The sequence below is a fragment of the Hevea brasiliensis genome, chromosome 16, assembly GCF_030052815.1.
Source record: "Hevea brasiliensis isolate MT/VB/25A 57/8 chromosome 16, ASM3005281v1, whole genome shotgun sequence".
Taxonomy (NCBI): Eukaryota; Viridiplantae; Streptophyta; class Magnoliopsida; order Malpighiales; family Euphorbiaceae; genus Hevea; species Hevea brasiliensis.
The window spans coordinates 54,165,805-54,193,677 of NC_079508.1; the positions used below are offsets into that span (position 1 = coordinate 54,165,805).

The 27,873-nt window shown below is 35.1% G+C and overlaps 1 protein-coding gene across 4 annotated transcripts; it reads right to left on the reverse strand.

The window, feature by feature from the left end:
• Positions 1–408: 408 nt before the first annotated feature.
• Positions 409–21,639, reverse strand: LOC110671140 (uncharacterized). 4 transcript variants are annotated; one of them, XR_009145040.1, is made up of 14 exons: positions 18,204–21,639; positions 17,252–17,382; positions 16,693–16,789; positions 16,447–16,579; positions 16,284–16,347; positions 14,751–15,528; positions 12,940–13,266; positions 4,565–5,434; positions 4,413–4,485; positions 4,244–4,329; positions 3,215–3,334; positions 1,821–1,891; positions 946–1,060; positions 409–730 (listed from the first exon to the last, which is right to left on the reverse strand). XR_009145040.1 is itself a non-coding variant. In XM_058138836.1 (13 exons), exons 1-13 carry the CDS (start codon positions 21,093–21,095, stop codon positions 688–690), a joined length of 5,685 nt encoding a protein of 1,894 aa, XP_057994819.1. In that variant the 5' UTR covers positions 21,096–21,639; the 3' UTR covers positions 409–687. The 4 variants fall into 4 exon arrangements, 2 of the variants coding, with proteins under 2 accessions (XP_057994819.1, XP_057994820.1); XM_058138836.1 differs by lacking the exon at positions 946–1,060; XM_058138837.1 differs by lacking the exons at positions 409–730; positions 946–1,060 and adding an exon at positions 1,077–1,690.
• Positions 21,640–27,873: the final 6,234 nt, after the last annotated feature.

Consider the following 27,873-nt stretch of genomic DNA (forward strand, 5'->3'; position numbering starts at 1 on the left):
CAGGATGGGGCCCTTCTGCAAGCCAAGTAAGAGAAGCGTGGGAACAAAAGAAAATAAAATTTCAAGAACTGCAATGGTAACTTATTTTCAAACTGTAGCAGCCTTCAGCTTCGGTTTTATTTTATATGGAGTATATGTAATCCATAAACGACATCGTTAACTAGGTTTTTTACACTGTAGTATATAAACATTCATGTGCTTGAACTTTATTTAATAAAGATACTTAATTTTATAATTTACAAGTACGCAATGCCAGAAATAAATTTAAATCACGAGAAATAACTAAAATAATACAACAGTGCTATAAAACTTGAAACCACTTGATTCCTAGGGCAACAAACAAATCCAGAAAATCTTATGATATTGACATTAGGGTTAAGGAAAGTAAAAGTCATCATACGCTTGAAGTAAGATAAAAAGAAGAATGCAAATGCTATTTTAATGCTTAAATGGAATGGTACAATCTATTATTTTATACATGGTAGCATCCAATATTAGAGGTCATATCTAGGCCTGATACGCTATAGCAAAAACTACTCTCCACTGCACAGCAAAATGAAACTAATATGTAGGTCAGCCAGAATGCTATCTGTCCCTAACCAATGAACACAGCTCCTTTCATTATATCCACCATTTTCCACAGTAGGTGCTATTTACAGAGCACTTTCAAATATGGGTCTCCTTTCATTAAGATAAATGCTCTTGGACTTGCTTGTCTCCATTTGATGAGCTGCAAGAGACACCACTATTTCATTCCAATAAAAAATGGTAGTGCATAAAGAACCAACAATAATTTGACAATAGAGTAACTTTCACAAGTAAAAATAAGTGCTAACACTGCAACTTAAACACATCCTTAATAAACTAAGTTGAGAGAGCGAGAGAAAAAGTATAGCACTCCCAACATCAAAACAAATTGTAGGCATTGTTAATGGTGATTATTACCATCTGTGATAGGTTGTGAAAACTCAGCTCTCTAGCTGATGCCTAACAGTTTTGTCTGCTTGACTAAGAGATTACTGCTTATCTATGGCATCTTCATTTGGAGCGTTCAGTCTTTCTATTGGAAATGGAGAAAATGAGACAAGTTTAGTTATAATCAAACCTCACATGTCAACAAATATGGTGTAATCTATTATAAACCCCACAACCCAGCTCTCATCCCTGGGCAGACGTGGCTCTCTCTCTTTCTCAATCCACTGAGTCCACCCTCCCCAAAATTTCCCTGAGAACAGTCAACTGCGTTAATGGTAGGTGTTAAAACTGTCTTCAGAACGTTGAAAACCACTTACTGCAAGATATAATCTTCATGCAAAGTGAACTACCAATGAAGAGAATTCACTCCCATTCCCCAACCCCTCAGACCTCCACTATGTTTAAATAAGATTGATGTCTATCTTTTGGAACAGAATAGCATCATTTTTACATTAGTATGATTCTTATGGTTGTGTACATACTCATCTGCATTTTCCCAAATTTGAAGTAATATCACTTTGCACTGGCAATGTTATGCTCACAGCTATCAGATTGATTTTCAAATTGAGTGCATATCACATATGGTATCCTAATAAATCTGTCATATTGTAAAGAACAACCGGATTACCATTTGTTCAACCTAGCTTTATTCATAGGAAACCTCAGGGTAGTTCAATCCCCATCAAATTTTACAACCAGCAAGATTTTAACCAGTCTGCATATTTATTTCATAATGCAAAAAAGAAATCAACAAATTATATTGACCTTAAAAAATTATGGATTTGAACAGTGGAACAAAAGAAATTGTCAGAAGGTAGTGAGATCAAGAGTAAAATTGGTCTTACTCGAGTCCAGAAATCAGATTATTGACTTCACTTACAGCAACCTTTACAGCATACAGTGTCATCTTCTTTACCTAAAAAATTAAAAATAAAAAATAAAAAAAAGGAAATTGTGATTTGGACTACAGTAAACAAATTAAAAAAGGCACATTATTGGGCCATATACAAAGCACTACTAAACATCTATTACAAGATAATAAATTGGTAAGAGAGCAGAGAAAATCATACAATACAGGTTAGGAAACAATATTGCACACATTCATAGCATGATAGAAGCTAGACATAAAGCATTGGTGAGATGCACCGGATGCACCTAATAACTCTTCTTTTTCTAACCCCCCAACACACAAAAAAAGCCAATTCATGTTAGGACAAACTACACTCTTATTCCAATGAATAATGGAGGGCAGAGCTATTTCCATAACCTAACAACTAATGCCACAACTTCATAAAAACAATTGGAATTATTTCACCAGACAACCCTTATTCAATTATCCTTTCTTTTCCAGGAGCCATTTCTTTTATCCCTCTTCCTCTCTGTCTTTTTCCATATCATTATCTCTCTCTCTCTCTCTCTCTCTCTCTCTCTCTCTCTCTTCCCTCCCCTTGCCCAAAGGCCAAGGCCCACCATGGTTTGAAGAGCAGATCAAAAACTTAATCCAGTATGTTATGCCTGTTACGGATCTTACTGGTATTCAAAGAATTTGACCAAGCAAATCATAAGATGAATGGAAGAGGGAAAACGCAAGTAAAGATGAAAACCAAAGCCCAGAAAATAACCATTCAAAGTTCAAGTTTTGAATTTTGATTTTACATTTTTTGGGTTATTGTCAAAGAAATACACTGCTTTTGGGGGGAAAAATCAAGAAGTCAATCTCCTTCCCATCATTTGAGAAACACAACCATGCACTTAGGCACCCTCTGCCCATTTGTTGCTGATGTCTTCCAATAACATGACCATGGTTTCCAATCAAGAATTTAATTGTGCCCATCGTTCATGTATGCCCAGTAAGCCAAAAGGTTAAATCTTAGATTGTGATGATGATTTTGAGGGAAGAGCCGCCAGATTTCAGAGGGAGAAAAAGAGACTAAAGATATATATTATAAAGAGAGGAATGCCATTAAATTTCAATTAGAAAAAAATTAGCATTTAAAAAAAAAGATTAAAAATAATATAAAGATGAAAAGAAAGAGCTGATATTTTGATCCAATTGCATAATGTTGTGAATTTAGTAAGAATAGTTATGGAGACAGCCCTCCGCACCAAACTAAGCATATAGAAGGACACAAACTACTAAATCATGATAATCACTTATGCTCTATAAATAGCAAAAGACAATAAATTTGGATGTCAAAATTTGGGTTATCAAGGCTGCAGAAAAAAGTACATCACATACCTCAAGTTTATCTTCTTTAGCTCTATGGTTTTTTGGAAGCATACGGAACTCTTCTGTCAACCGAATGCATTCTTGAACATTGTCAGGGGATACAAAATCAAGGGCCACCTTTATGCATGACTGAAAGGAGGAGAGGACAAAAAGAGGAAGGAGGAGAGGCGGTAAGATAGTACTAACAAGATATGTCATAAAAATGCAGATCACAAGTTTTGCTCTGCCCAATAAGCCAAAAAGAATTTGACTTTCATGTGATTTGTTGTTATATTGCTTTTGATTTGATCTTGTAGTCTAGACACTGTTACAACTTGAAATGACAGGTAAATCCAGATAAAAGTTTTATGAAATCTTAATCAGCTCATGGGAGAGTCTTTAATGTCACTGGTTTTGATTTTGACTTGATACCAAACAATACATGAAAAATATAAATGTAGATATTGGGAAGCTCTGAGCATCATTCTAATTCTCTACGGATATTTTTTTTTACTAATAGAAGGGTGCCTCACATTGTGATAAGGAAAACCTTATTTCCCTTGCAGGAATTGATCGGATTCTATGCCCCAACTTAAGAGGGAGTGTCATGGAAAGTCAATATATTTTATATATTCCTATTTAGTGCAGGATTTGTATTCCTAAATAGGTAGGGTAATTTGTGTATAAATATGTACTTTTATTTTATGAATCAAGAATCAGTTTTTCAACCCTCATTTACATCCCCCAAGTGTTTACTCTTCACACACTTCTCATTTCATTTTATTTTTCCATTAAGATGTTCTTCTGAATTTCATAATCTACTACTAAATTATCACTGAAACTCCATGATATTGCATATTAATATTATCCTGGCAAGAAAAGATAGAGACCAGAAGGCAAATTTCAAATGAAATCACCAAAATCACATGTCCTAATCAAGTACCTAACATTCAGTTAGTTATTGTGCAACCGGAAGCAAAGCGACAACCAAATCACGAGAAGAAAGAACATATAGGCAAGCTGATCAGAATTTAGATACCTAATACTAGAACATCTAACCTGTCTATTCCTCACTTGATGCGGACACCCTGCTGGGATGAAAACAGCCTCACCAAGGTGTTGCTCAAATGTCCAAGGTTCAACATCTGAAGAAGAGCCCATGGTTACACAATCTTACCAAAACGTTCATACAATCAGAATGATTAAATTGAGGTAAATAATATCTTACTGAACTCCTCCTTCAGTTGTCTCTTGTGTCTTTCATTTAGATAAAAGGTCTGGTCATGAATAGGATGAACAACCTGAAACAAGCACAGCACATGAGCTTAAAATAATGTAACTTACAGTAATGTTACTGTCATTGGCAGGCAAGATACACACGGAATTCACAGGAAGATTACTGATATGACGAAATTCTTTCTGATGCTTCTTCAGGTACTCAATTAGCTTGGGTACATCCTGCCTACGAAAAATGTCCCAAACAGCACCACCATTTAGAAGTTTTGCAGCATGGTTTTCCTCAAGATATTTACTGGTCATAGTTGTATTTAAATCAACTGAATCCAAATCATTTGTTTCCCCCGCTACACCAACAACGCTGGTGCATTTACCATGTTGGTGATTGAGAGAATGACAGTTATTCTTTGCCAACTTCATTCCCAAAATTTCCTCCATTCCGTGATCATCGGATGCATCCATATGCATACTTTCAGGTAACAAGTTATCCCTAACAAGATCACTACATTCTGATGAAAATCCTTTCACTTCATCCTGTTTCTTAATCTTAACATTTATCTTCTCACAATCATTGTACCACAAGGAGCTGGAATCAAGCATATGTGGATCACAACAAGGCACCATTGTATCTACATTTCCAACCAACTGCTCATTTGTATTTTCAATTATTGTTCCTGTGGAAGTAGAACATTTCTGAGAAAACTGAATGCTACTTGATCCATCCAATTCTTGGGATTTACTTTCTTGTTCATCCAATTTCATTTCTTGTATATACAGCCGTTCCAGTGAGGAGTCACTCTCAATTGTTTCGCCTTTTTGGGATAATTCAGGATCTATGCTCTCATCTTTGCAAGGTCTTTTCAATGGCTTCCTTCCAAATTTACCTGATGCTTTCTGCATCACACCACAAATCTGATTCAAATCTTCATCCTCATATTGCTTTTGCAATTTGTCTATAATCTCACCTTGCCATGGGGGAATCTTCACTTCGTTCGTGTGAGTGAGTACATTAACCTAAATGAAAATTTAATTAAAACATGAGTTTGAAAACAAAACCAGCAGACATTAACTTAGAATTACAAGAAGCAACCACCTCTTTAGTTTTTGAGAACATACGTACATGACTGAGCACATTTGTGGTCGTATTTAATTTAATTTTAATTACTATTTACACTTAGATTGTTATATTTCTAACATGTAACAATCAAATATCATATGGAAACTTTTTTCTCCCTCAAGTTAAATACAGTAAGCATTCCATGAAAAAGTATTAACAAAACACCGAACATGCAGAAAAACTTTTAGAATGAATCCTGATAAAGCATTCTGAAAAAAGAAACAAGTATTCTGGTGTAAATATGGTGGCCACACCCCGCACGCTAAGAAAATGAAAGTGAAAAAATCAAAACATATCAATTAACCAATCATCGCTACATCTTATAGGTATGTGTTATGGAAAGTCAATCACTATATTATTTCTCTGTATATTCTGTAATCTGTATTCCTATTTAGAATTTCTTCCTAATTAGTAGAACACAATTATAGGAATCAATTGTATATATATACCCATGTACAGATTAATTGAAATTAAGGAAAACCATTTCTTTCTACATAGTATCAGAGCAGGTCATCTATCTACGGTGACTATTTGTTCTCACTACCCAGCTCAGAAGAGACCTTGGCCGCCGACCGGCCGTTTCGACTTCGATCATCATTGCCAGCGTCGCCTCAACCCCCTCATTCCACCACTGTGTGCTGATGCCTGATCCAGTACACCATTAAAGGACTTCTGAGGTTTGGCTCTCAGATCCTATTTCGGTATTTGCTTGATTTGTGATTTTGGGTTATTTTGCTGCTGTAAGCACTTTGGATTATCGTTTCGGTTAGTTTTCTTTGTTTCAACAAATGACAGACAATAAGAATGTTATTTCTAATGTGATTCCGGTGATGACTAAGATCACGGAACACAAACTTAATGGTTCGAATACCCTGCAGTGGAGTAAGACTGTTAGAGTCTATTTGCGTAGCATTGATAAGGATGATCACCTTACTAAAGGTCCACCTGCGGATGATACACTACAAACTTGGCAAAGGGAGGATGCTCGGTTGTTTTTGCAGCTTCGGAACTCGATTCACAGTGAGGTAATTAGTTTAATTAATCACTGTGAATTTATTAAGGAATTAATGAATTCTTTAGATTTTCTATATTCTGGTGAAGGGAATATCTCTCGTATATATGATGTTTGTAAGGCATTCTACCGTACTGAGAAAGAGGATAAGTCTCTCATGTCTTATTTTATGGATTTTAAACGGGTATATGAGGAACTTAATGGATTGTTGCCTTTTAGTCCTAATGTGAAAGTTCAGTAGGCCCAACAGGAGCAACTGGCTATTATGAGTTTTCTTGCAGGCCTTCCTTTAGAGTATGAGACTGCTAAATCTCATATTCTCTCCAGTTCTGAGATTTCCTCTTTGCATGAAATGTTCACACGGATCCTTCGTACAGAGAGTATCCAATCTTCACAGCCTGCCAGTAGTGCTCTTATTAGCCGTAATCCAAATGGACAACAGGGTAATAGAAGAGGAAGTAGATGAGGAATTACAGGCAACAGAAGTAATCAACTTAATGAAGAGGCTAGTTCTAATGAGGACTCAAGAGGAGTCATTTGTTATTATTGCCATGAGCCTGACCATACAAAATGTAATTGTCCGCAACTTCAGAGGAAAAATCAACAATCACAGATGGCAAATATGGCAGCAGAGGATTCTATAGTATCTTCCTCTGAGAAAATTATTTTAGTATCTGCAGAGGATTTTGCACAGTTTTCCCAGTATCAGGCATCTCTAAAGCCTACCAGTTCCTCTGTCACTGCGATCGCTGAGTCAGGTAAATCCTCTACATGCCTTATGTCTTCCTCATCCAAATAGGTTATTGATTCTGGTGTGACAGATCACATGACAGGTAATTTTAGTCTTCTATCTGTTTTTCAGTCTAATCTCACTTTCTTTACTGTTACTTTAGCTGATGGTTCTACTTCTTGTGTCATGGGTTCTGGAACTGCGAACCCGACTTTGTCAATTTCTTTATCATCTGTTTTGTGTCTACCAAAATTCTCTTTTAATATACTTTCTGTTAGTAAACTTACTCGTACCTTAAATTATTCGGTTTCCTTTTTTCCTGACCAGTGTTTGTTTCAGGATCTTACGACGAAGCAGATTATTGGTAGAGGACGTGAGTCAAGTGGTCTCTACATTCTGGAAAATCATATACCGCGGTCGCTTGTTTGCTCCAGTACCTTAACAGCTCTTGAAGCTCATTGTAGATTAGACCATCCTTCTTTGTCTACCATGAAGAAGCTGTGTCCTCAGTTTCAGACTTTATCAGTACTAGAATGTAAATTGTGTCAGTTTGCAAAATATCATCGTCTGCCTTCTGTGTCTAGAGTCAATAAACGGGCTTCATCCCCTTTTGAGTTAGTTCATTCTGATGTTTGAGGTCTTTGTTCTGTTACTTCTAAAACTAGATTTCGTTATTTTGTTACTTTTGTTGATGATTACTCTCGTTACCTAGTTATATTTAATGAAGAATCGTTCTGAGTTATTTTCTATCTTTTGTGCCTTTTGTAATGAAATCAAAACTCAATTTAATATTTTTGTGCGCATATTAAGAAGTGACAATGTCAAAGAATACTTTTCAGCACAATTTCAGTCTTATATGACATAAAATGACATTCTTCATCAGTCTTCCTGTGTGGATATCCCATTCTAAAATGGCGTGGCCGAAAGAAAAAATTAGCATCTTCTTGAGGTAACTCGTGCTCTTCTTTTTCAGATGAAAATTCCTAAACATTTTGGGCGGATGCAGTTTCTACGGCATGTTTTTTTATCAATCGTATGTCGTCTTCTGTCCTTAATGGGGATATTCCTTATACTGCTTTGTTTCCTACAAAATCTTTGTTCCCAGTTGAACCCCGTATTTTTTGTTGTACCTGTTTTGTGTGTGATGTTCGTCCACAGGTTATTAAATTGGATCCAAAGTCTTTCAAATGTGTCTTTCTTGGGTACTCCCGGCTATAAAAAGGGTACCAATGTTTTTCTCCTACTCTTAATCGTTATCTTATTTCTGCAAATGTCACATTTTTTGAGTCCATTCCATTTTTTCCTCAATCAACTATGTATGAGAGTTAAGGGGAGGAGGATGATCTCTTAATATATATTGTCCAACCAATGTCTAGTCCTCTCCCACAACCTGTTCCTTCTGTCTCTAAACCTACTCGACCTCCCGTTGTTCATGTTTATTCTAGGAGATTGGAGATTTCCGACTCAGATCCTCTACCAGCTACTTCGTTGGGAGATCCTGTACCTCATACTGATCATGATTCTGATCTAGACTTACCCATTACTCTTCGTAAAGGTAAAAGTTCATGTACTTACCCTATCTCTTCTTTTATTTCTTATAATCAATTGTCTTCTTGTTCTCTGTGTTTTGTTACTTCTTTAGACTGTTCCTATCCCTAATACTGTTGGGGAAGCACTATCTCATTCTGGCTGGTGTGCTGCTATGAAAGAGAAAATTGAGGCTTTAGATGCTAATGGTATATGGGAACTGTTGCCTTTGCCCACTAGTAAGAAAGCTATTGGTTGCAAATGTGTATTTACAGTAAAGGTAAATCCTGATGGTTCTGTGGCTAGGTTAAAAGCACGCCTTGTAACAAAAGGATATGCTCAGACATATAGGGTTAATTACTCTGACACTTTTTTTCCTGTAGCTAAACTTACTTCTATTCGCTTATTTATCTCTTTAGCAACTACATATGATTGGCCCCTGCACCAATTCGATATCAAGAATGCTTTCCTTCATGGTGATCTTCAGGAGGAGGTGTATATGGAGCAACCATCTGGATTTGTTGCTCAGGGGGAGTTGGGTAAAATTTGTAGGCTTCAGAAGTCTCTTTACGGCTTGAAACAAAATCCTAGGGCCTGGTTTGGGAGATTCAGTGAAGCAATAGTAGGAATTTGATATGCAAAAGAGTAAGTGTGATCACTCAGTATTTTATAGGCAATCTGAGACTGGTCTAATTCTCCCGGTAGTCTGTGGATGACATTGTTATCACTGGGAGTGACTCTGCAGGTATTTCATCTCTTAAAACCTTACTCCAAACCCAGTTTCAGATCAAAGACTTGGGATTGTTAAAGTATTTCTTGGGTATTGAAGTTATGAGAAGTAAGAAGGGTATTTTCCTGTCTCAAAGAAAATATATCCTCGATTTATTGACAGAGACAGGAAAATTAGGTGCTAAACCTTGTAGTGCACCAATGACTCTAAATTTATAACTGTTAGCAGGGGATAGTGAGTTTTTTAAAGATCCAGAGAGATACAGGAGATTGGTAGGAAAATTAAACTACCTTACAGTCACTCGTCTTGCCATTGCTTATGCCGTTAGTGTGGTAAGTCAGTTTATGTCTTCCCCAACTGTTGCTCATTGAGAAGCCTTAGGACAAATCTTGTGTTATCTGAAGGGCGCTCCAGGAAGAGGTTTGTCATATGGTAATCATGGGCATTTGAATGTTGAATGTTTTTCAAATGCCGACTGGACTGGATCTAAGGTTGACGGGAGTTCAACCACTGGATATTGCGTTTTTGTTGAAGGAAATTTGGTGTCTTGGAGAAGCAAGAAGCAGAGTGTAGTTTCTCAATCTAGTGCTGAATACGAATACAAAGCCATGGCACAATCAGTATGTGAGGTAATGTGAATACTTCAATTACTAAATGAGACAGGTTTTAAGACCTCCCTACTTGCGAAATTGTGGTGTGATAATCAAGCTGCCCTCCATATTGCTTCTAATCCAGTGTTTCATGAGCGCACCAAACATATTGAAATTGATTGTCACTTTGTTCGTGAAAAGATTGAACAACAGATCATCTCAACAGGACACATCAAAACGGAGTGCAGTTAGGAGATATTTTCACAAAAGCTCTAAATGGAGCTAGGATTGACTACATTTGTAACAAGTTGGGCATGATTAACATCTATGCTCCAACTTGAGGGAGAGTGTTATGGAAAATCAATCACTATATTATTTCTCTGTATATTTTGTATTCTGTATTCCTATTTAGGATTTCTTATTTAGGATTTCTTCCTAATTAGTAGAACACAATTATAGGAATCAATTGTATATATATACCCATGTACAGATTAATTGAAATTAAGGAGAATCATCTCTTTCTACAGTTTGTGAATACAATGAAAATCTAGATGCACAAATCTAAAGCAGATATGTAAATCAATAGGCAGTAACATGTACTAGTAGTCTAGTACATAGAATATCAATCTGCATAAAATCCTATGATTGTTCAAAACAACAGAACTGAATTTCCTAACTCCCAAAAGGGGAGGTCTCAAAGGCAAATGACGTTCTTTACAAGACAAAGCAAATTGAAGACACCAGACAACATGAGAAGCATCATCCTGCCATGAATGCACGAAAAAATTCTCATATTAAAGTTGAAAAAACTCTCACTTATTAGCCACTGACACCATGATTATTACTCAAAAGAAAGGTTCCTTAACAAGGAGTAATCATCCAGTGAAACGTAAGCCAATCATTGATGCAGAACCACAAAGAACACTCAAACGAAAAAGAAACAAACTCTTAAATTATATTAAATTGATGTAGAACACTCAAAAGGGAAGAGAAACAAATTTCAAATTTTCTATTAATTCTCAATTGTCAATAATAATCATAATAAGCTCTCTACTAAAATACCTAAATTACATAGGCATTTATAGACTAATAACTAGTCTTACTACTACTAGGATTAGGAATCCCAAAATAAGACAAATACTAAATCAATCTAATTAGGAATATTAAACCAATACTAACTAGGAAATTCTAAACAGTAGAATTCTTAAATAATTAAAATACTACTTCCCAAATAAATTTCCTAAATAATAGAAACCTAAACTTCTTCATTTAACAATGAAAAACTAAATCAAAATAATTCCCAAATTTAGATTCTGCATCAACCATATAAATCAGCATCTGAACATCTTTACAATAAAATATAGGTTCAGTTTGAGCACCTCCTGGAGTGCCATGAAGAAGACTTGTTAACTCATTTAGTGGGACAAAATGACAATTTATTGGAATCTGATACTTATCAGCACCACCTCCTATGCTAACTACAAAACCAGCCTTGCACACTTAATTACGCATACAGAGACGGAATACCACCTTAAGTTTAGCCTATTCATATGACTAAAATATGCCTGTCCCAGCATTAGAAAATAAACGACTTACATTGATTGTGGAATATATATAAATAAAAAATCCGACCATTTCATCCAAAACAACTCAAACGTCATAAAACTTGTAGAAATACTGCAAGATTCTGATAAACATTAAAACTTCAGGTCTATCTACTTCATTCTACTTGTGCCAGGATAGTCTTTTTTATTTACCTCTTTATTTAATTATTTAATTTTGAAAGATAAAAGAAAATCAGATGATGCCAATGGGGAGCAACCCAGGTGCAAAAGTAAAAAACTTATTTACAAGAGCGGGAATCAACAAAATATAGAACATCAAAATCATCAATAAAAAGAAATTCATCATATCAAAAACTAATGGTTTTAGCCTTTAGATAAAGTGTCAATAAGAACGAGAGGAAATCTTCTCTCTTTTGAAAGCCTTTCCATTATACTGGCCCAAACTAATAAAAAAAATGATAGGAATCAAAAGAACAATTAACAAGTACAGATATCTTTAAAAGATGAGTTATCAATTCAGGTATCTAAAACTAATAAAGAACATCATCTTATATTAAGAATAATAGTTTTAAGCAAATCTTTGATGAATAAAATTAGCTTGTTTGAGGAGAACAAGAAGAAGAACTGAAGAAAAATTAATACATGGTTTCTGACCATGTTCATGCCATAAACTCTAGGATCCATGCTTATTTCACTAGGCAACTATGTAATCACATGTTTATAATGAACTAACATAGATTAATCCCCAGTCTAGATGTGTACTTAAATTGCAAAAATAAATTGCTCCACAAATTGGTTGAAATTGAGAGTTTCCAAAAGATCAAGAACCAAGTAACAATGCACACCCAATACACTTAACCTTGACTTCTTGCTTACTATTATATTTTCCCTTTTCTGTTTCTTCATCACTTTGTCAAATGAAGAAGGAAAAAATATATATTTTTTCTTTCATTTTACAAAAAACAAAGGAAGTCTTCTCTTGGCCATTTTTATTTACACGTATAGGAATGTAGCAACCTTTGGCCAAAAGTTGCATCTTTTGCAAGGGAAACATAACTGCCATGCAGAAGTTACTTAATTTCCTTTTTTTTATTTTATTAAAAATAGACATGGATCTGGGTTGACCCACATGGGTGACCTGGACTCAAAATCCTTCAAGAACAGATGGTGCAGAAATGGAAAGAGTAGACACAAGCTGCAATACCTGTAACATAAAAATAAAGCAAAAGTTTTAATACAGAAACATACCGCATCAGAGATGTCACAATGCAGTTTTGTCACTGAATCACCTCTGCCAAGTTCTTCCATAGATCCGTAAGCAATGTATGTTTTGGGTCCCAAGTCTGGCTTTAAGACAGCAGGAAGCCTTGTAGCTAGATTTAAAAGACCAGTATTTGGATGGGTATACTCACTAAACGGAAGCATAGCTATAAATTCAGCACCGTGCCTTGGCAAACATTCTTCAAATGAATTTGATGGGGGCCAATCCTTCAGCTTCAGCATCTCTGGCCACCCATTTTTATACCTTCGACCCTCTAAGTAGCCTTTGAAGAACTGTGAAATATTAATTTCAACCTGCCAAGATGAAGAGCATATTTCATTCCACAAGATAGAAGCATGAGAAACAAATTTCTAGCTGAAAATATGGACCTACTACACAAAAAACAGCAGTGGCACTGACTGGTTTGGACAATCTAGTGCATCACTCCCTCAATGTGATTAAGACACTATAAACTGAGGAAAAAAAAATCCCTAGCTCCACTTCATTAACGTGCAAATTATTACCAAGAATGGTATTGTCCACAAGGGCCGTAGGAAGGGAAGATTTTATCGCAAGCAAGCATTTTTTACTTTCAACCAAAATTATTCCACTGAACTGATGCATTACAATTTACAATTAATCTGGTTCAGTTCTTATTTAAGATGTGTAATTTGGATTTCATTTTTTTGTTTGGTTTGTTTACCTTAGAAACCAAAACAACCAAATTACAATTTATATCCAGTTTTAAAATTTATAATATAATATTAGACATATATTTTATGTTTTTCAGAATCTCTTGGCTAAAATTTTGAAGTCCAATTTCAAAGGCCCATTTGTTTGTGTGCCTTCATGTGCTGCATTTCTTTTTCTAATCTGATGGCTAAGGTAAGAGCAATTACGAGCACTGCAGTTAAGAAAAAGAATTGAGTATGTGGCTATGAGCAGCTCTTTGTTGAGGAAACTGATACACAAAATGCGACTAACTGGATCAAGAATAATGTGAGGAGACCTTGGAACCTTGGGGGTGACTTTAATATCATCCAAGCCATGAAAGAAATCTAAATGCAATAATTATGTACATATTAGAGGAAAATGAAATGGAATTGTTGATAATCTGACAAAGGTACTGAAACAAAACATAAATTTTGAGGAGTATACTTCTGCATTCTTATAATAAAATTCACTTTACTTTTAGGGGGGAGAAGGATTATTATGTATAAACTGTATCATGATAAAACAAAACATGAATGAAATAAAACTTGGAAATCCTTGTGTGCACTTAACTATTGAAATGACAAGAACAAGAAAAAGGAGAATATCTGATAAAATTTTGCCTTACATGATATGCAGCAGTCCCAAAGTTTTTTCTTAAGCACTATTCAACTAAGATATAAAGCAGTAACACCTTTAGCTGTATAGTCTCATTGAACAAGTACAACCCTAACAAAATCTTCAAAGAGAACAAAGTTGTCCAATTCAAAAGTAGAACTTTTTCCAGTCAACTTTATTCTACCCTTCATCTAAGATGCTATTTACCACACACGTCATGATGTGCATGGCACTAATGGATGAAAAGTTCATTGTCATCTGTTTGATAATCCGTATAATGGTGTGTTTGTACATGCAGATGCTCATATGCGTGTATAAGATGTGGTAATATGTTGCAAAATAATACAGAGAGCAGACCTAAAGCTTAAGAAACTCAGCATTATGCCCAAGGAAACAATTTCATTAATAGAAAAATAAGTAATCGGAAATACACAAAATGCAACTTCAACATGCAAAAGGTGAACCCTACCTCACACCAATCCAGGCAATCAATGGCTTTAACCCTTTGTGCTTCCTCTTTTAATATTTTTTGAGCACCTCTAAAAGCCCTCCACATGACCATTGGTTCCCAACTCAAACCAGAAGTCTTTTCAAGCACATTTCTAACTATAACAGGTTCCCCTCTCATCCAATGCATTTGAAAATGCTCAATTTCATTGTCTCCCAGCCGAAGAGCATTTGGACAGTACAGAAAGTTATCATCACTTTTCTCCCTATCTGCTGCCTTCCTCACTTCAAAATCTTTCAATCTGCAGTCAGCAGAAATGAAGGGATGGCACAAATGACATACTCGAAAACAATCAATATCAGGTGGCTTATAATTACTAGTAAGTTCCTCTGCACTTGTAATCAGCTCGTCAATCATATTAGCTTCAAAGACACGTCTCAATACAAGAATCTCAGTACCACAACCCCCCCTTGCTTTGGGAGGGCAAGGAATCCTTCCATCAGCCTCTGCCCTCCAATCAGAAAAATCAAACAAAGAATCAGCTACACACTGGTTTTCTAGATGGGACAATTGGGTCTCCCAACCAAATCTTTTCTTATTTGGAGTTATCTGATCATCCATATATGTATCTTGACCATGTACTCTTTCAGCAAATTGATGATGTGAAGAATCAGCTTCATTACCTCCAGGCTGAAATCCTTTTCTAATTTCCCGACAACAAGTGAGACAGAGATCATAAGAACAATCAGGATTGGGGCAGCTTCTGTGGAAATTGACAATCGATGTATTGCAGTTGTCGCTGTTGAACAAGAACAATTTCATAGTTACAAATTGTACCGCAGGAAACATACAGATTATTAATGAAGAATTGTGCATGCATTTTTTTTTAGAATATGTATTGAAAGGACTATTAATCGATGAACTCCCAACTTTCAAAACAGAGGAGGGAATCACATGAACCAAAACAGAAGGCACAGCCACTAATGTCAGACTAGAAAGCAGAGACATTCAACAATAACTTGTAGACCACTGCCCTAACATCCAATCCCAAACCAAGGAAGCGCTATTAATAGATGAAGTCAACTGAAACCACTTTTCAATAATAAATTGCTTCACACCATTCAATTAATTATCATGTACAATCCACCAACAGCTTTACTCAACTTTTGTGCTTGGCTTGATCATACTTGCAAAACAAAAGGGAATTTTGATATGCAATTCAGGATATCCAGCTGTGTAAATAGAAGTAATAAACAACACAAGATTGTCAAGCAATGTGACAAAAAATAAATAAATTCTTATAACTAAACTAGTGGCAAGTTTAAAGCCTCAGAAGTATTTTCAGAACACCCATGTCTATCACACTCAGGAAAGGGGAGTCACAACTAGCATCAAGGTATTAAAGAAAATTGCTGGTTTAGGTCTCTATTCTTCCAACATTTTTTTTTAAAAAAAAAAAAAAGTCAAACAAAATCATAGGAATAAGAATGCATGAAATTCAATTAATAAATAGCTGAAATTCCACTTCTATGATATGTGAGAACGTGATAGTACCAATATAGTCGATCATCATCATCGAGTAAGGATTTTATTACATCCTCTTCTGTCAATTGAACACCTATGGGAAAAGAGCAACGCATATGCAGTTAAACATTCTGTTAAACGAATTGATAATAGAGCTGAAATACAGATTAGTAATTGCATCAAATTATAATACCATGAATTCTTGCCTCCACATCCAATTCAGAGCTCTGCTCCTGTTGAATGTGTTTCAGGAGAGGCAAAGTCTTGTCTAGTAAGTAAAGAAGCTTTTGCAATTTGGTATTTGCATCTGCTTTGCTAGTCCCAGACTGTCAAAACCATATATACACATAGTTTGGCACCATAAAAACATGGATGCAGGGCTATGGAAAAAGAGAGAAAAGGAATTTAAGAGGAGGAAAAAAGCACGACGGGCACACACCAGCACAACTACTTCTTTGAGGCATAATCTGCAATTACAATTACCACGACAAAATGGACATGCAATCTCTATCTGCTCCCGTGTTTTCTCTGGGTACCTAATATTCATTTGGAAATCAAATTCATATTCCAAACTAAGAGCAAATAATATCAATCAGTAGCTATATATATATATATATATATATATATATATATATATATAGAATGGTGGTTTAATTTCAGTGTTAAACCTTTCTGAAACTAAATGTCAATTGTTTTTTTACCAAGTGAACCAAATGCTGACATTTAAATCTGAAGGAATTAGAAACTTCTTGATGACAACAAAACCAACTCCAAAAAAGCCGTGCCCCAATGCACAAGACTTCTCACAATACAGGCTCAAGGGAGGATCAAATGTCCACATCTTTGAATTTGCATTGCAAGGAGGTCATTTTAGTGGCTTGAAAACAAACTCACTGTTGCATCAAGGCTCACCCTTATAAAAACCTAACTCTAAAAGTCAATTCTTTTTCTACCATAATTTTCATGAGCAAAAGAAGCATGTAAAAAGATCTCATTACCACTTTGCAAGGCAGTCATAGCAATAGCGTTTTCTTCTGCAGTTGGAACAAATAACAACACCATTATTTTGGCTTCTCCAACACTGGTGGCACATCAAACTCCTCTGTACCTTTTTCCTCTCAGTAATGTCCTAATGAATAAATGCAGTTAGAATGCACCATTAACCTTTTTCTGCTTCCTTTTTAATAGAAAAGAAGAAAATTTTAATAAGGGGTGAAGGAAATACAAAATGGAGGTAGGCTACACTCCTCTTAAGGAAACAAACAAAATGGACCATTATGATGTCTACTCAATAAGAACAGTGCAAACTGCAAAACATACATAGTGGTCCAATTTGGTTCTTCCCTCTTCAACAATCAGAGTGGCACATCCATTGGTTCCTTTCATATTCTTCAATATTTATTTGGAAGCTCTTTGATTGTAAGTTAAAAACTTATAAGCTAGGCCTTGGCACCACTGTGAAGACTGAGGAATGTAAATTTAGAGCCAGACATCATCACCAATTCCAAGAATATCATCCTTCAAAAATCAGTGCATGAGAATCCAATTTAATAGTATGATAGGTAAATCAAAGACCAGTGTTTTGCCGCACGAATCACAAAGGCCCCGTTTTGGAAAAGCACCGTTTCAGATGATGTTTAAAAAATAGTTTGAAAAAAGTCGTTTAGTTATCTTGGAGTTCTTATAACTAAAACATAATGAAATTTAATTTTAAACCAATTTTTACTACCATCTAATTAACATATTTAAGGAAATGCTTTTCAAAGACCCTAAGACAGCCACATATCTGAGTTTGCCAAGTTCTATTCATAATGCATTCTTTTGTGGGCCATAATTGGGTTGCGTCAATAAATGTTCTCTAAATTTTAAGCACCCAATAAGTCAATGTTAACAAGTTTGTTAAAATTGCTTAAAACCACAATAAGATTTGATAAATTTGGAGAAACTCACAAATGATTCTGAATTTTCTGGTTTGCTGTACTTCCTTGGCCTTCCTCGACGCCTTTTGCAGGTGTTGCCAGAGTTACCTGTTAATTCATCTGCGTTCATTTCAATTTGAAGCAGTAGTTGGCTCTGTTCATTAGAAGCAGCAATTGGTTTCTTTATCTTTGAACCTTTTGGTCGACCTCGCTTACCCTTTGGCTTTTGTCTTTCTCCATCACCACCAGCAGCTTCAATAGCCATTTTCCCTATTTCCTTATCCACAACAGTACTCCTATCATTCTGAAAACCTGTCTGACAAAAATTGGCCTTGCCATTGTTGCAGACCCCAATTTCAATGTTCACTGCCTCATTTTCACCAGCTGGAAGACGTTTCTGCTTATTCTTTGAACCCTTTGGCCGGCCTCTCTTATTTTTTTTATGTCTAATCTTATCTCCACCTAAACATCCATCAATTTCTCCACCATACAGAATTTTCTCCTTATTCTTTGAACCCTTTGGTCGGCCACGCCTATTCTTCGTCTTTATAATTCTGCTTTCCTGTTCAATACCACCAGTGACCTCATTAGACACCAAATTCTCACCACTATCATTTCTATCTACATTTTCATTAGGCAATTCCCAACTATAAGGTACAAGACTTTTAATTATATGTGCCGAACTCTTTGGTCTGCCCCGTCTACCCTTAGGCCTATCAACTTGACTTCCCTCCCCCTTACAACCAGTGGTCTCAGCAGGCATTAACCTATCTCCTTCATCAGAGAAAAAGGAGCTCACATTCTCTAAACTCAAAAGCGTAACTGAATTATCATCAACACGGTTGCTATGCATACTATCACAAAGCAATTCCTTATTATCTCCTCCAAGATCATTTTGCTTGTTCTTCAAGCATTTCGGTCGGCCACGTCCACCCTTGGGCTTTATGCTTTCATTCAACTCTCTGTTACCACTAATGGCCTCAACAGATAATGCTCTTACTTCAACATTGAAAAGAGCAGTCATCCCATTCAAAACACCCACCAGTCTATCTTTGTTACCATCATTGTCATTGGCTCCCAAAATATCACCAGGCAATTCTTGACTATTATCTGCAAAATTTGGATGTTTGATCTTGAAATCTGTTGGCTTAAAAATCTCACATACTGATCCAAGACCTCCAATAGACTCTGTTCTATCTTCTCCACCAGAAGTAGAAATCCTCGCACTCGGCAAAACTATAGGTCCAATTATCTTTTCATCAGCAGCCATTTCTGGATTACCACCAGGAGGATTTTTCTTCTTCTTATTATTCTTTGAACCCTTTGGTCTGCCACGCCTAGGCTTTGATGCGACTATCTCCTTTCCACCCTGTCCAGCAGCACCTTCACCAGCCATTTCTTTGTCCTTCATGTCTTCAAGAGCGGTCCTTTTATTCTTCAACCCTGAAGGGGTAACTGTTTCAACATCAGTATCATTATTACCCCAGATTTCAACTGGTAATCGCGGATTTTTAGCACTTACAGCATCTTCTGTTTTATTCTTTAAACTATAAGGCCAGTTCTGAATATCCTTTTGCTGCACAATCTCATCTCTGCCCGACCCTTCAATACATTCCCCAGCACCTAAGATTTTGTTCTTTTTATCAAGACCCTTAGGCCAATTATGCTCATCCTTTGCGCAGGTATTTTCATTTCCTCCCACACTACCACCAGTAGCCTCATCAGGCATTTTCATTTTTCCCTCAGCCGTATCAGCCAACTTCTCATTCTCTGAACCTCTTAGAAAAACAGTCCCAACACCGCCAGCACCATCACTACCAACCACAGTTTTGTTACATATGATCTGTTTTTCCTCACCTTGATTTTTCTTCCTATTTTTTGAACCCTTTGGTCGCCCTCGCTTACGTTTCAAGGGATCGATATCATCTCCAGTAACACCAACTTCACTTGAACCTTGCTTTACCGCTTCAACACCATCAATTCTCTTCTTATTCTTTGATCCCTTTGGCCTACCCAGTTTAACCTTCGTCAGTTTTTCCTCATCTGTAACACCACTTGGTTCATTTCTGTCTACCTTCTCACAATACCTGTGTTCAATTCCTTCACCACCATTGGCAAACGCAATCTCACCAAACAGCCCCTGAATTCCTTTACCGTCAATACTTGCACATCCAGCTTCACCACACCAGCATGGAACCCCTTCACCATCAAAACTCAAATCCTTATTTTCACTAGCGACACCACCAAATAGACCTGAAATCACTCCACTTCTGGAACCCGTAACCCCATTTTCGCACTCACCAAAAAGTTCCTTGATGACCTCACCACCAAGGTTTATATCAACATTTCTACCGCTGACTCCACCTAGTAGGCCATGGATTTCATCGCCACTAGGAGCCATACCCCCAGTTTTACCATCGAAGCCATGAATTTCTTGACCAGAAGAACCTAAACCCGAATTAACAGCACTGACTTCACCAAATAGGGCTCGAGTCCCTTCACCACCAAGAACCATAACACTATTTTCACCAGAATCCCTACCAGACTTGCCCAACTGAATTTCTGCACCACTATCTTTACCATCCCAAAGTCTAAAAGCTTTACCATCAAGACCCAGGACTCCATTTGTACCAAATTCTCCGCCATAACCACCAAGAACCTGGCCACCATTCCCACATGCAGCTTCACCAGGCCAAAGCTGCAAATTTTCTCTACCATTAGCCTCACCAACTTCATCTAACCACTTGAAAACATCCGAATTCCCTTCACCAAACCAGCCTTGAACCCCTTCAATATCAAGACCCACATCAGCAACCTTTCCAAGCACCATTGCTTCTGAATTTTCTTCACCCTCGAGTCTCTTTCTCTTCCTCATCTGGGGACCCAAGTCAGCCCCAGCTCCATTTTCACTCTTCCTCTCCATGATTTTCTTCCTCCTCCCTAGCACCACAAAATGATAGAACTTCTCACAGACACAGAAAAAAATCTTTGCCACTCACCCTCAGAGCTCTCTCCTTCGAACACCTTCCAGTGGTACTTTATAATTTTTATACTCCATTCTTCACGCCATGAAAAAGAAGAAAGACTAAGGAGATGAAAATCAATAATAGAATATTCCTTTGTTTTGAAATTGAAATTGAAATTGAAATTGAAATTGAAAAAAAAAAAAACACCGTCACTTAAAATCGAAGAGGGGTAATGAATTGCAGGAAGGAGAAGTGAAAAGGATTTAGCGCCGTCGGTTTAGGGAAATTTGGGAAAGAAAATGGCAATTGGTTTTACAAATATCAAGGCAGTGATTATTGACAGAAAATTTTTGTGTCTGGTTTTCGAGTCTTTTGACAATAAGAAAAAGGAAAATGACAAAGCGAAGGGACAGCAACGACCTTCTTGTTTGGCAACGCAGAATGGGAACTCCCCCACCTATGCTGATGAGTGCCCACTCAGACTCACTCGCTGCCCATTTGTTCTAGGGAGTTGGCGAGTTTATTGTTTGTAAAATTTTTGTTTAGTCCTTGACCATTTGTTTAGAAAGTTAATGGCGAGAGAAAATAAGGAGAATTTAAAAAAAAAAAAAAAAGGAATTAAATTTTCCTTTTATCGTTGAAATATCTTATTAAAATAAAGAAGAAATATATATTTTTTAATAAAATTATTTAATTATTATAATTTATAATTTTATTATTATATAATTTTAAGGGAATATAAATAATTTTAATATAAATAATATTTAATTCTAAATAGAATTTGAGTTAATGAATAGAAATGGAGAAATATATTTTTTTTTTCATTCATTTCGTTTATTTACTATCAAACTAAAAGAAATTATATTTTTTTTAATATAAAAAATATATATTTACATTAAAAAATTATAATAAAAAGCAAAATTAATTAACCTCATTTAATAAAGTGGATCCACAACTGTCTACATTTCCCTCGTTCTAAATGGTAAATGAATTAGGGCAAAATAACCACTTGAAAATAAGATATGTGAAATTCATTTATCATGAAGTGCCGTCGTCTATTTTACTGAAGAGAAGTTAAGAACGGGAAGTAGAAAAAAATTGAAGTGGAAATGGAAGTTATTAATTCCTTATCAGTTTTTTTATTTTATTAAAAAGAAAAAAAAAAGTAATTTGTATAACTTTTTATGTTTGATAAGAAGAAAAATAATAAAAGAAAATTATTATATTTTTATTATTATATTTATAATAAATAAATAAAATTATATTAAAAATAATTAGGTTAAATAGTATGATATACTATTTATAATATAATTTTATAAAATAATTTTTTATTCAATATAATTATTTATTATATGTTTTTAAAATAAAATTATGCTAGTTAAATAATATTTATTCTCACATCAAATTTATGTTTTGTTATATATATATATTTGAATAAATATTTTAATTATGTATTTTAATTCAAAATTAAAATTAAAATAAGACAGATTAAATTTTATTTTGTAAAAAAAAATGTAAAAAAATTAACACTATTTTTCCCTTGAAATAAATTCCTCTCATTGTCTTTTTTATAAAACAAAGGAAGAAGATTGTGATTGCAATGCCAAAAGTGACAGAGAAATTGGATTAGCACTTAGATACATGGCGACGCATTTCCATAAGACAAGGCCCCCTGCTTAGACAGTGGGTGATGATCTCTGATGCAGACAGTCCGGGGGCTTAATTTCATTTTAGATTATTTTATTATTATATATTTACTTTAATTTATACTATAAAAATATTTAAATTTTAATTTGATATCATCTAAAGTCCTTTTCATCAGATTTAGTGAGATACTTTCACTAAAAACTTATATGAACATATTATGTGAATTAAACATAATAAAATTCACATGCAAAGAACAGTATATCTATTATTTATTTAGGTATGTTCATATCAGCCTGATTAGAGTAGTCAATGAAATTTAATTAAAGGAATTTTAGATAGCATCAAAATAAATTATGAATTTTTTTAATATAAATTAAAATTAAAAAATAATGATAAAATTACCTTTAAAATTTAGAGAAAGTGGATAAATTAAATTGGATTCTAAGTCAAATATGAAATATATATATATATATATATATATATATATATATATATATATATATTATTAAATATAATAATTTTTTTTAATTGGAAAATATTTTTTTATTAAACTATTTTATATGTGCTCAAACATTAAAAGAAGAAAAGCGAAAAAATATTCCCCCAAAATTTATTCAAAGCACAGGATGCATCTAGCATCAAATATTTGTGATGGCATTGAACAAATTGGTTGATGTACAAAACTTCATTTAAGGAACCGCCGATGAAGTTAAGCTAAAAAGCTTGGTTCATTTTGTTAGCCAATGGATCGAGAGTGATTAGGCATGAAGAATTTGTGCTATTGTTTTAGATCCAAGGATATCCAAATTGTGGGCTCTTTATGTTCTTTTGTTTTCTTCGGACAAGTCAAAGCTTCCTCTTTAATGGGTTCCCTTGTCCTTCCAAACAAGGGGAATCCTTTCTCCCACCTAAAGTGTGGCTTCTTTCCCTCTCCAACCTCTAGGATGGGTGTAGATATGTTTTGTGAGTTTTGTGAGTTTTGAAATGGCAGATCCAGAGCTTCTCAGAGAGGAATTTGATGTAGTGATCTATTTCTATTGTTTTATGGTTTTGATGTGGGTAGATGTATGCATTAACTTTGGGAGCAGATCCAAAGAAAGGCATCCTGAGAATTAAGAGTCAGCATTTTAGATGTTGTTGTCAATGCTTCATGGCCAAAGGAGAGTGAAATACCATGCCCTCTGTTTCTCTTTTCTCCCATATAGATAGTTTAAAGAGCATAGTATGCCTTAGGAGGCGATAGTTTGTTTGTTTGAATTATTGTGTTTCCTCTTGGTTCTGCTTGATTGTTTCAGCTATGCATGACTCTGAGGAAATTTCTCTTCTTCTTAGTCTCTAGCTGCATCCCTAGTTCATGGCCTTTTCAATGAACAATGTTGTGATTTCTCCCATCTATGTTTGATAATAGGGCTAAAGACTAGAGTTCTATTGTGAAGGATACTGGGCCTCTATTGGTGGGTCTGCTAATGAGCTAGGGGTTCCTTTGTAATTTGGCCTTTAGCCTTCTCTTTGTAAATTTACCTGTGTTAGATTTTAGGCCCCGTTTGGTTGGAAGATTTTTAACCCAAGAATGGGAATGAGAATGAGATTTCCCTTTGTTGGTGTTTGGTAAGACCTTTTTCTCATTCCTATTCCCATAAGTTAGAAAATGTCATTCCCTCAAATAAGGGAATCAGCATTCCCAAATTTAACCAGGGAATCAAAAGTCGGGAATGAAGGAAACCCATTTGCTCCCATAAAAGCCACCCCTTTCTGCTCAGATTAAATCCACTGTTCTCATCACTTTTCATCGTCATTACCATCACCGTTCACAATCACTTCCTGGTAACTTCTTTCTCCCTTCATCAATTTCTATTGCTTCTATTTTATAACCTAGATATCATTGTCTACGAAACTCAAGCCCCCTTCCCCCTAATTCCCTTATTGATGCATGCTAGTACTTGTTTATGGTTTGTGGCTGTATGGGTATCTCTGGTTTTGGGGAATTAGAGTATAATCATGATCTAGGTATGACATATGAAGTCATTGGATCTAAAAATTTTATGGGTTCTTTGGGTGGTGAATTTTTTATATTGGATAATTATTGATTTGATTAGTTTGATAAAGGGTCTTAACTGAAGAAATTGAACTGTTGTTTGGCTGCCAATATATGATTTTCCTACTGTAACATTATTTTTTGCTAGGTAAAACCTTGTTGCTTGCTTGTTTTTCATCAATAGCATTCATTTTTTTAGTTTAGTTTGAGCACATTGCTGAAACGGAGAATTTGTGGTAGAAGCTTGAGTTTGAGTCTTGTAACACCCCTATATGCCTAGCCTGGTATATTTTACTATTCCAGTGACCAGTGTTGGTCCAGACAATTAATGGGATTAGAACAACATCTAAAACACCTAGATAAGCCCTGAATACAAATAATTAGTGATTGCTAGATATTTAAGTATAAATAAAAAAAACAGAACATAAAAGGTTAAATGAGCCGGTGACCTTTCCGGGAAGTGACTATGATGTCAGTCTTAACCCAAATTTTAAACCGAAAAATGTGACGCCGCGGTCCTTAGAACTACTGCGAATATAGTGGAAAAGAGAAAATCACAGAAAAGAATTGTTAAGCAGGTCAAATAATTAGGTCAGGACATCAGAAGAAATACCAAATTATTTGTAAACCGGGTCAAACTGGTGATGGGCAAATTGGTCAATTCACCCCTAGAGGTGACTCATGACCTAATTGTCTAATAAAACAAAAAAAATGAAAATTTCGGAATATAGAATTAAATTAAAAAAACAAGGAAAAATAAAGGAAATGGAAAAAGGAAAGAAAATTGAATTTTGGCATCACCTTAGTGACATCATACATGATGTCAAAAATAAATCTAATTACTTTAATTTTTGACTAAGTCAAAAAGTAAGTTAAATACACAAAAATTAAAGAAAAAAAAAACAAAATGTCATCTTCTTTCTCCCATGGTTGCCGTCCACTCTCATTTCTCTCTCTCCAAGCAAAACCTCCATTGAAGCTTGATCTTAAGCTTCTCAGACCCTAAAAACTCCCCATAAATTTCCCTAAAATTCTTAAATTTCCTTACTTTGGCAACTTGAAAAGAAGCTTGAAGAAGAAAGGGAAGAGAGAAAGTGAAGGAATTGGTGAATTGGAAAATCAAAGTTGAGGTTAGTAGTTTAATTTAAAATTCTAGTTTAATACTTATGCTTTTAGTTCATTTAACCTATAAATTAACTTAAAATTAAAAAAAAATAATTATGGGGGACTAGATGGGAAATTCGGCCAGCATTAAGGGGTATTGAAATTTCATGATTTTGATGGAATTGAAGTATTAGTTAAGTTGAATTGAGTGTATAGAGGTTAATTATAAACTTTAATCGCATTAGATTGCATAATTGTGTAATTAGGGTTCTTTAGCCTCTTGAAAATTGAGGGAAATGGTCAATTGGTGCAAATGACCCTAATTGAAGTGAGAAATAGTCAATTGGGACCATTTGTGGTATGTTTGAATTGGTAGAAACCAAGTGTAATTCGGATTAGTTAGGGTCACTATTTTGGCAGCTTGACTTAGGTCTCTTTTCAGGACTAAAACTGAAAATTTACCAACCTAATTGGTGTGAGGCTAATTGAGAATGAAAATAGACACATAATGACACATTTTTCATTCAAGAGCCATGCCCAGAAAATGACAGATAGTGAACAATTAGGTCAAACATGGGTGTAGTGCACTGCCACTGTATCAAAATGACAAAATACACAGTGTTTGTTCATTTAGTCATAACTTGGGCTATACAGGTCCAAATGACATGATTTTTATGGTATTGGAAAGGTATGACATACCACTACAACTTTCATGAAGAACACTAACCCAAATTCTGCCCATAACCCAGTCATTTTGCCACTTAAAATTAGTGGTCTAAAACTGTCAGAACCAAATTAGGTGCCCAGAAATCTGAGTTAAACCAATCCGGCCAGCCATGTTCAAATGGTCATATCTTGGGCTACAAAACTCCAAATGGGGTGATTCAAAAAGGGGATTAAATCTAAGACAATAAGGAACAACTTATATGAACAACATTTAGCCAAATTCCCACAGCAACATGATCAATGGAACAGTGCAAAATAAGACATCAAAACTGAAAATTTGAAATTGTGCCTAGGAAACCTAAAAATTAAAGGGGCAACCAAAATCAACAAATTAAGCAACCAAAATGTGGTATGTGGGTGAAATTGAAATTCTCATACCTATTAAGCATAAGAAAGTCAACAAATTGACTTGAATAGTATAGTGAATAGTAACTCCGAAATGCAAAATTCAAAGAACGTTAAATTAAGCATATTAGAGTTAGACATAAGTAATTGTGAATTTATTATACGTTATGATACTAAAACACTATAAAATTGTGTGTTTCAGTTGAAAATAATACCGGAAAAAAACTCGAGACATCGAGTCAAGGCCTAGAGGCGACTCGCACGAGGTTTGTGCACAACATAAAAATTTTTCTGTAAATTCTCTTTGATAATTTGTTTTGATGAATAAATTGTAATTTATTTTTACTGCAAATTTGTGACTGAAATGAATATTATGCTCTTGACCTAAATTATTAGAAATTTAATTATATGTGTTTGAATTGTCAATAAATGGTTAGTAAAATGTTAAGATAGTTTTGAAACCATAATGTCATGACCATATATCTGAATGTCTCACTAGCATGCCTAGTGGGAGGAATTAGTTTTGAATTTTGAATTTCCTCTCTGGCTGAAGTGTTGAGGTGTGTGCCAGTAGACGAAGAAATTGAATGGGTACCCATAGTTTGAGCTAGCTAGCCTTGAGATTCCTCATAAGCCTCCGGCTATTGAGATGAACATTATACTAGTGGCATAATATAACTGTGTATTTTTATGAAATCTGTTTTGGGACTTTCGAAATGAGACTGTTTTGACTAAAATTATAAATTGTATTTTGTATTTGTTTTCATTTTCAATACCATATTTGAATAAATGTGATTTGATTTATGCATAAAATTTTATTTTAGTATGTTGTGCACCACTGAGTCATAGCACTCAGCGATGACTGTTTATTGTTGTCG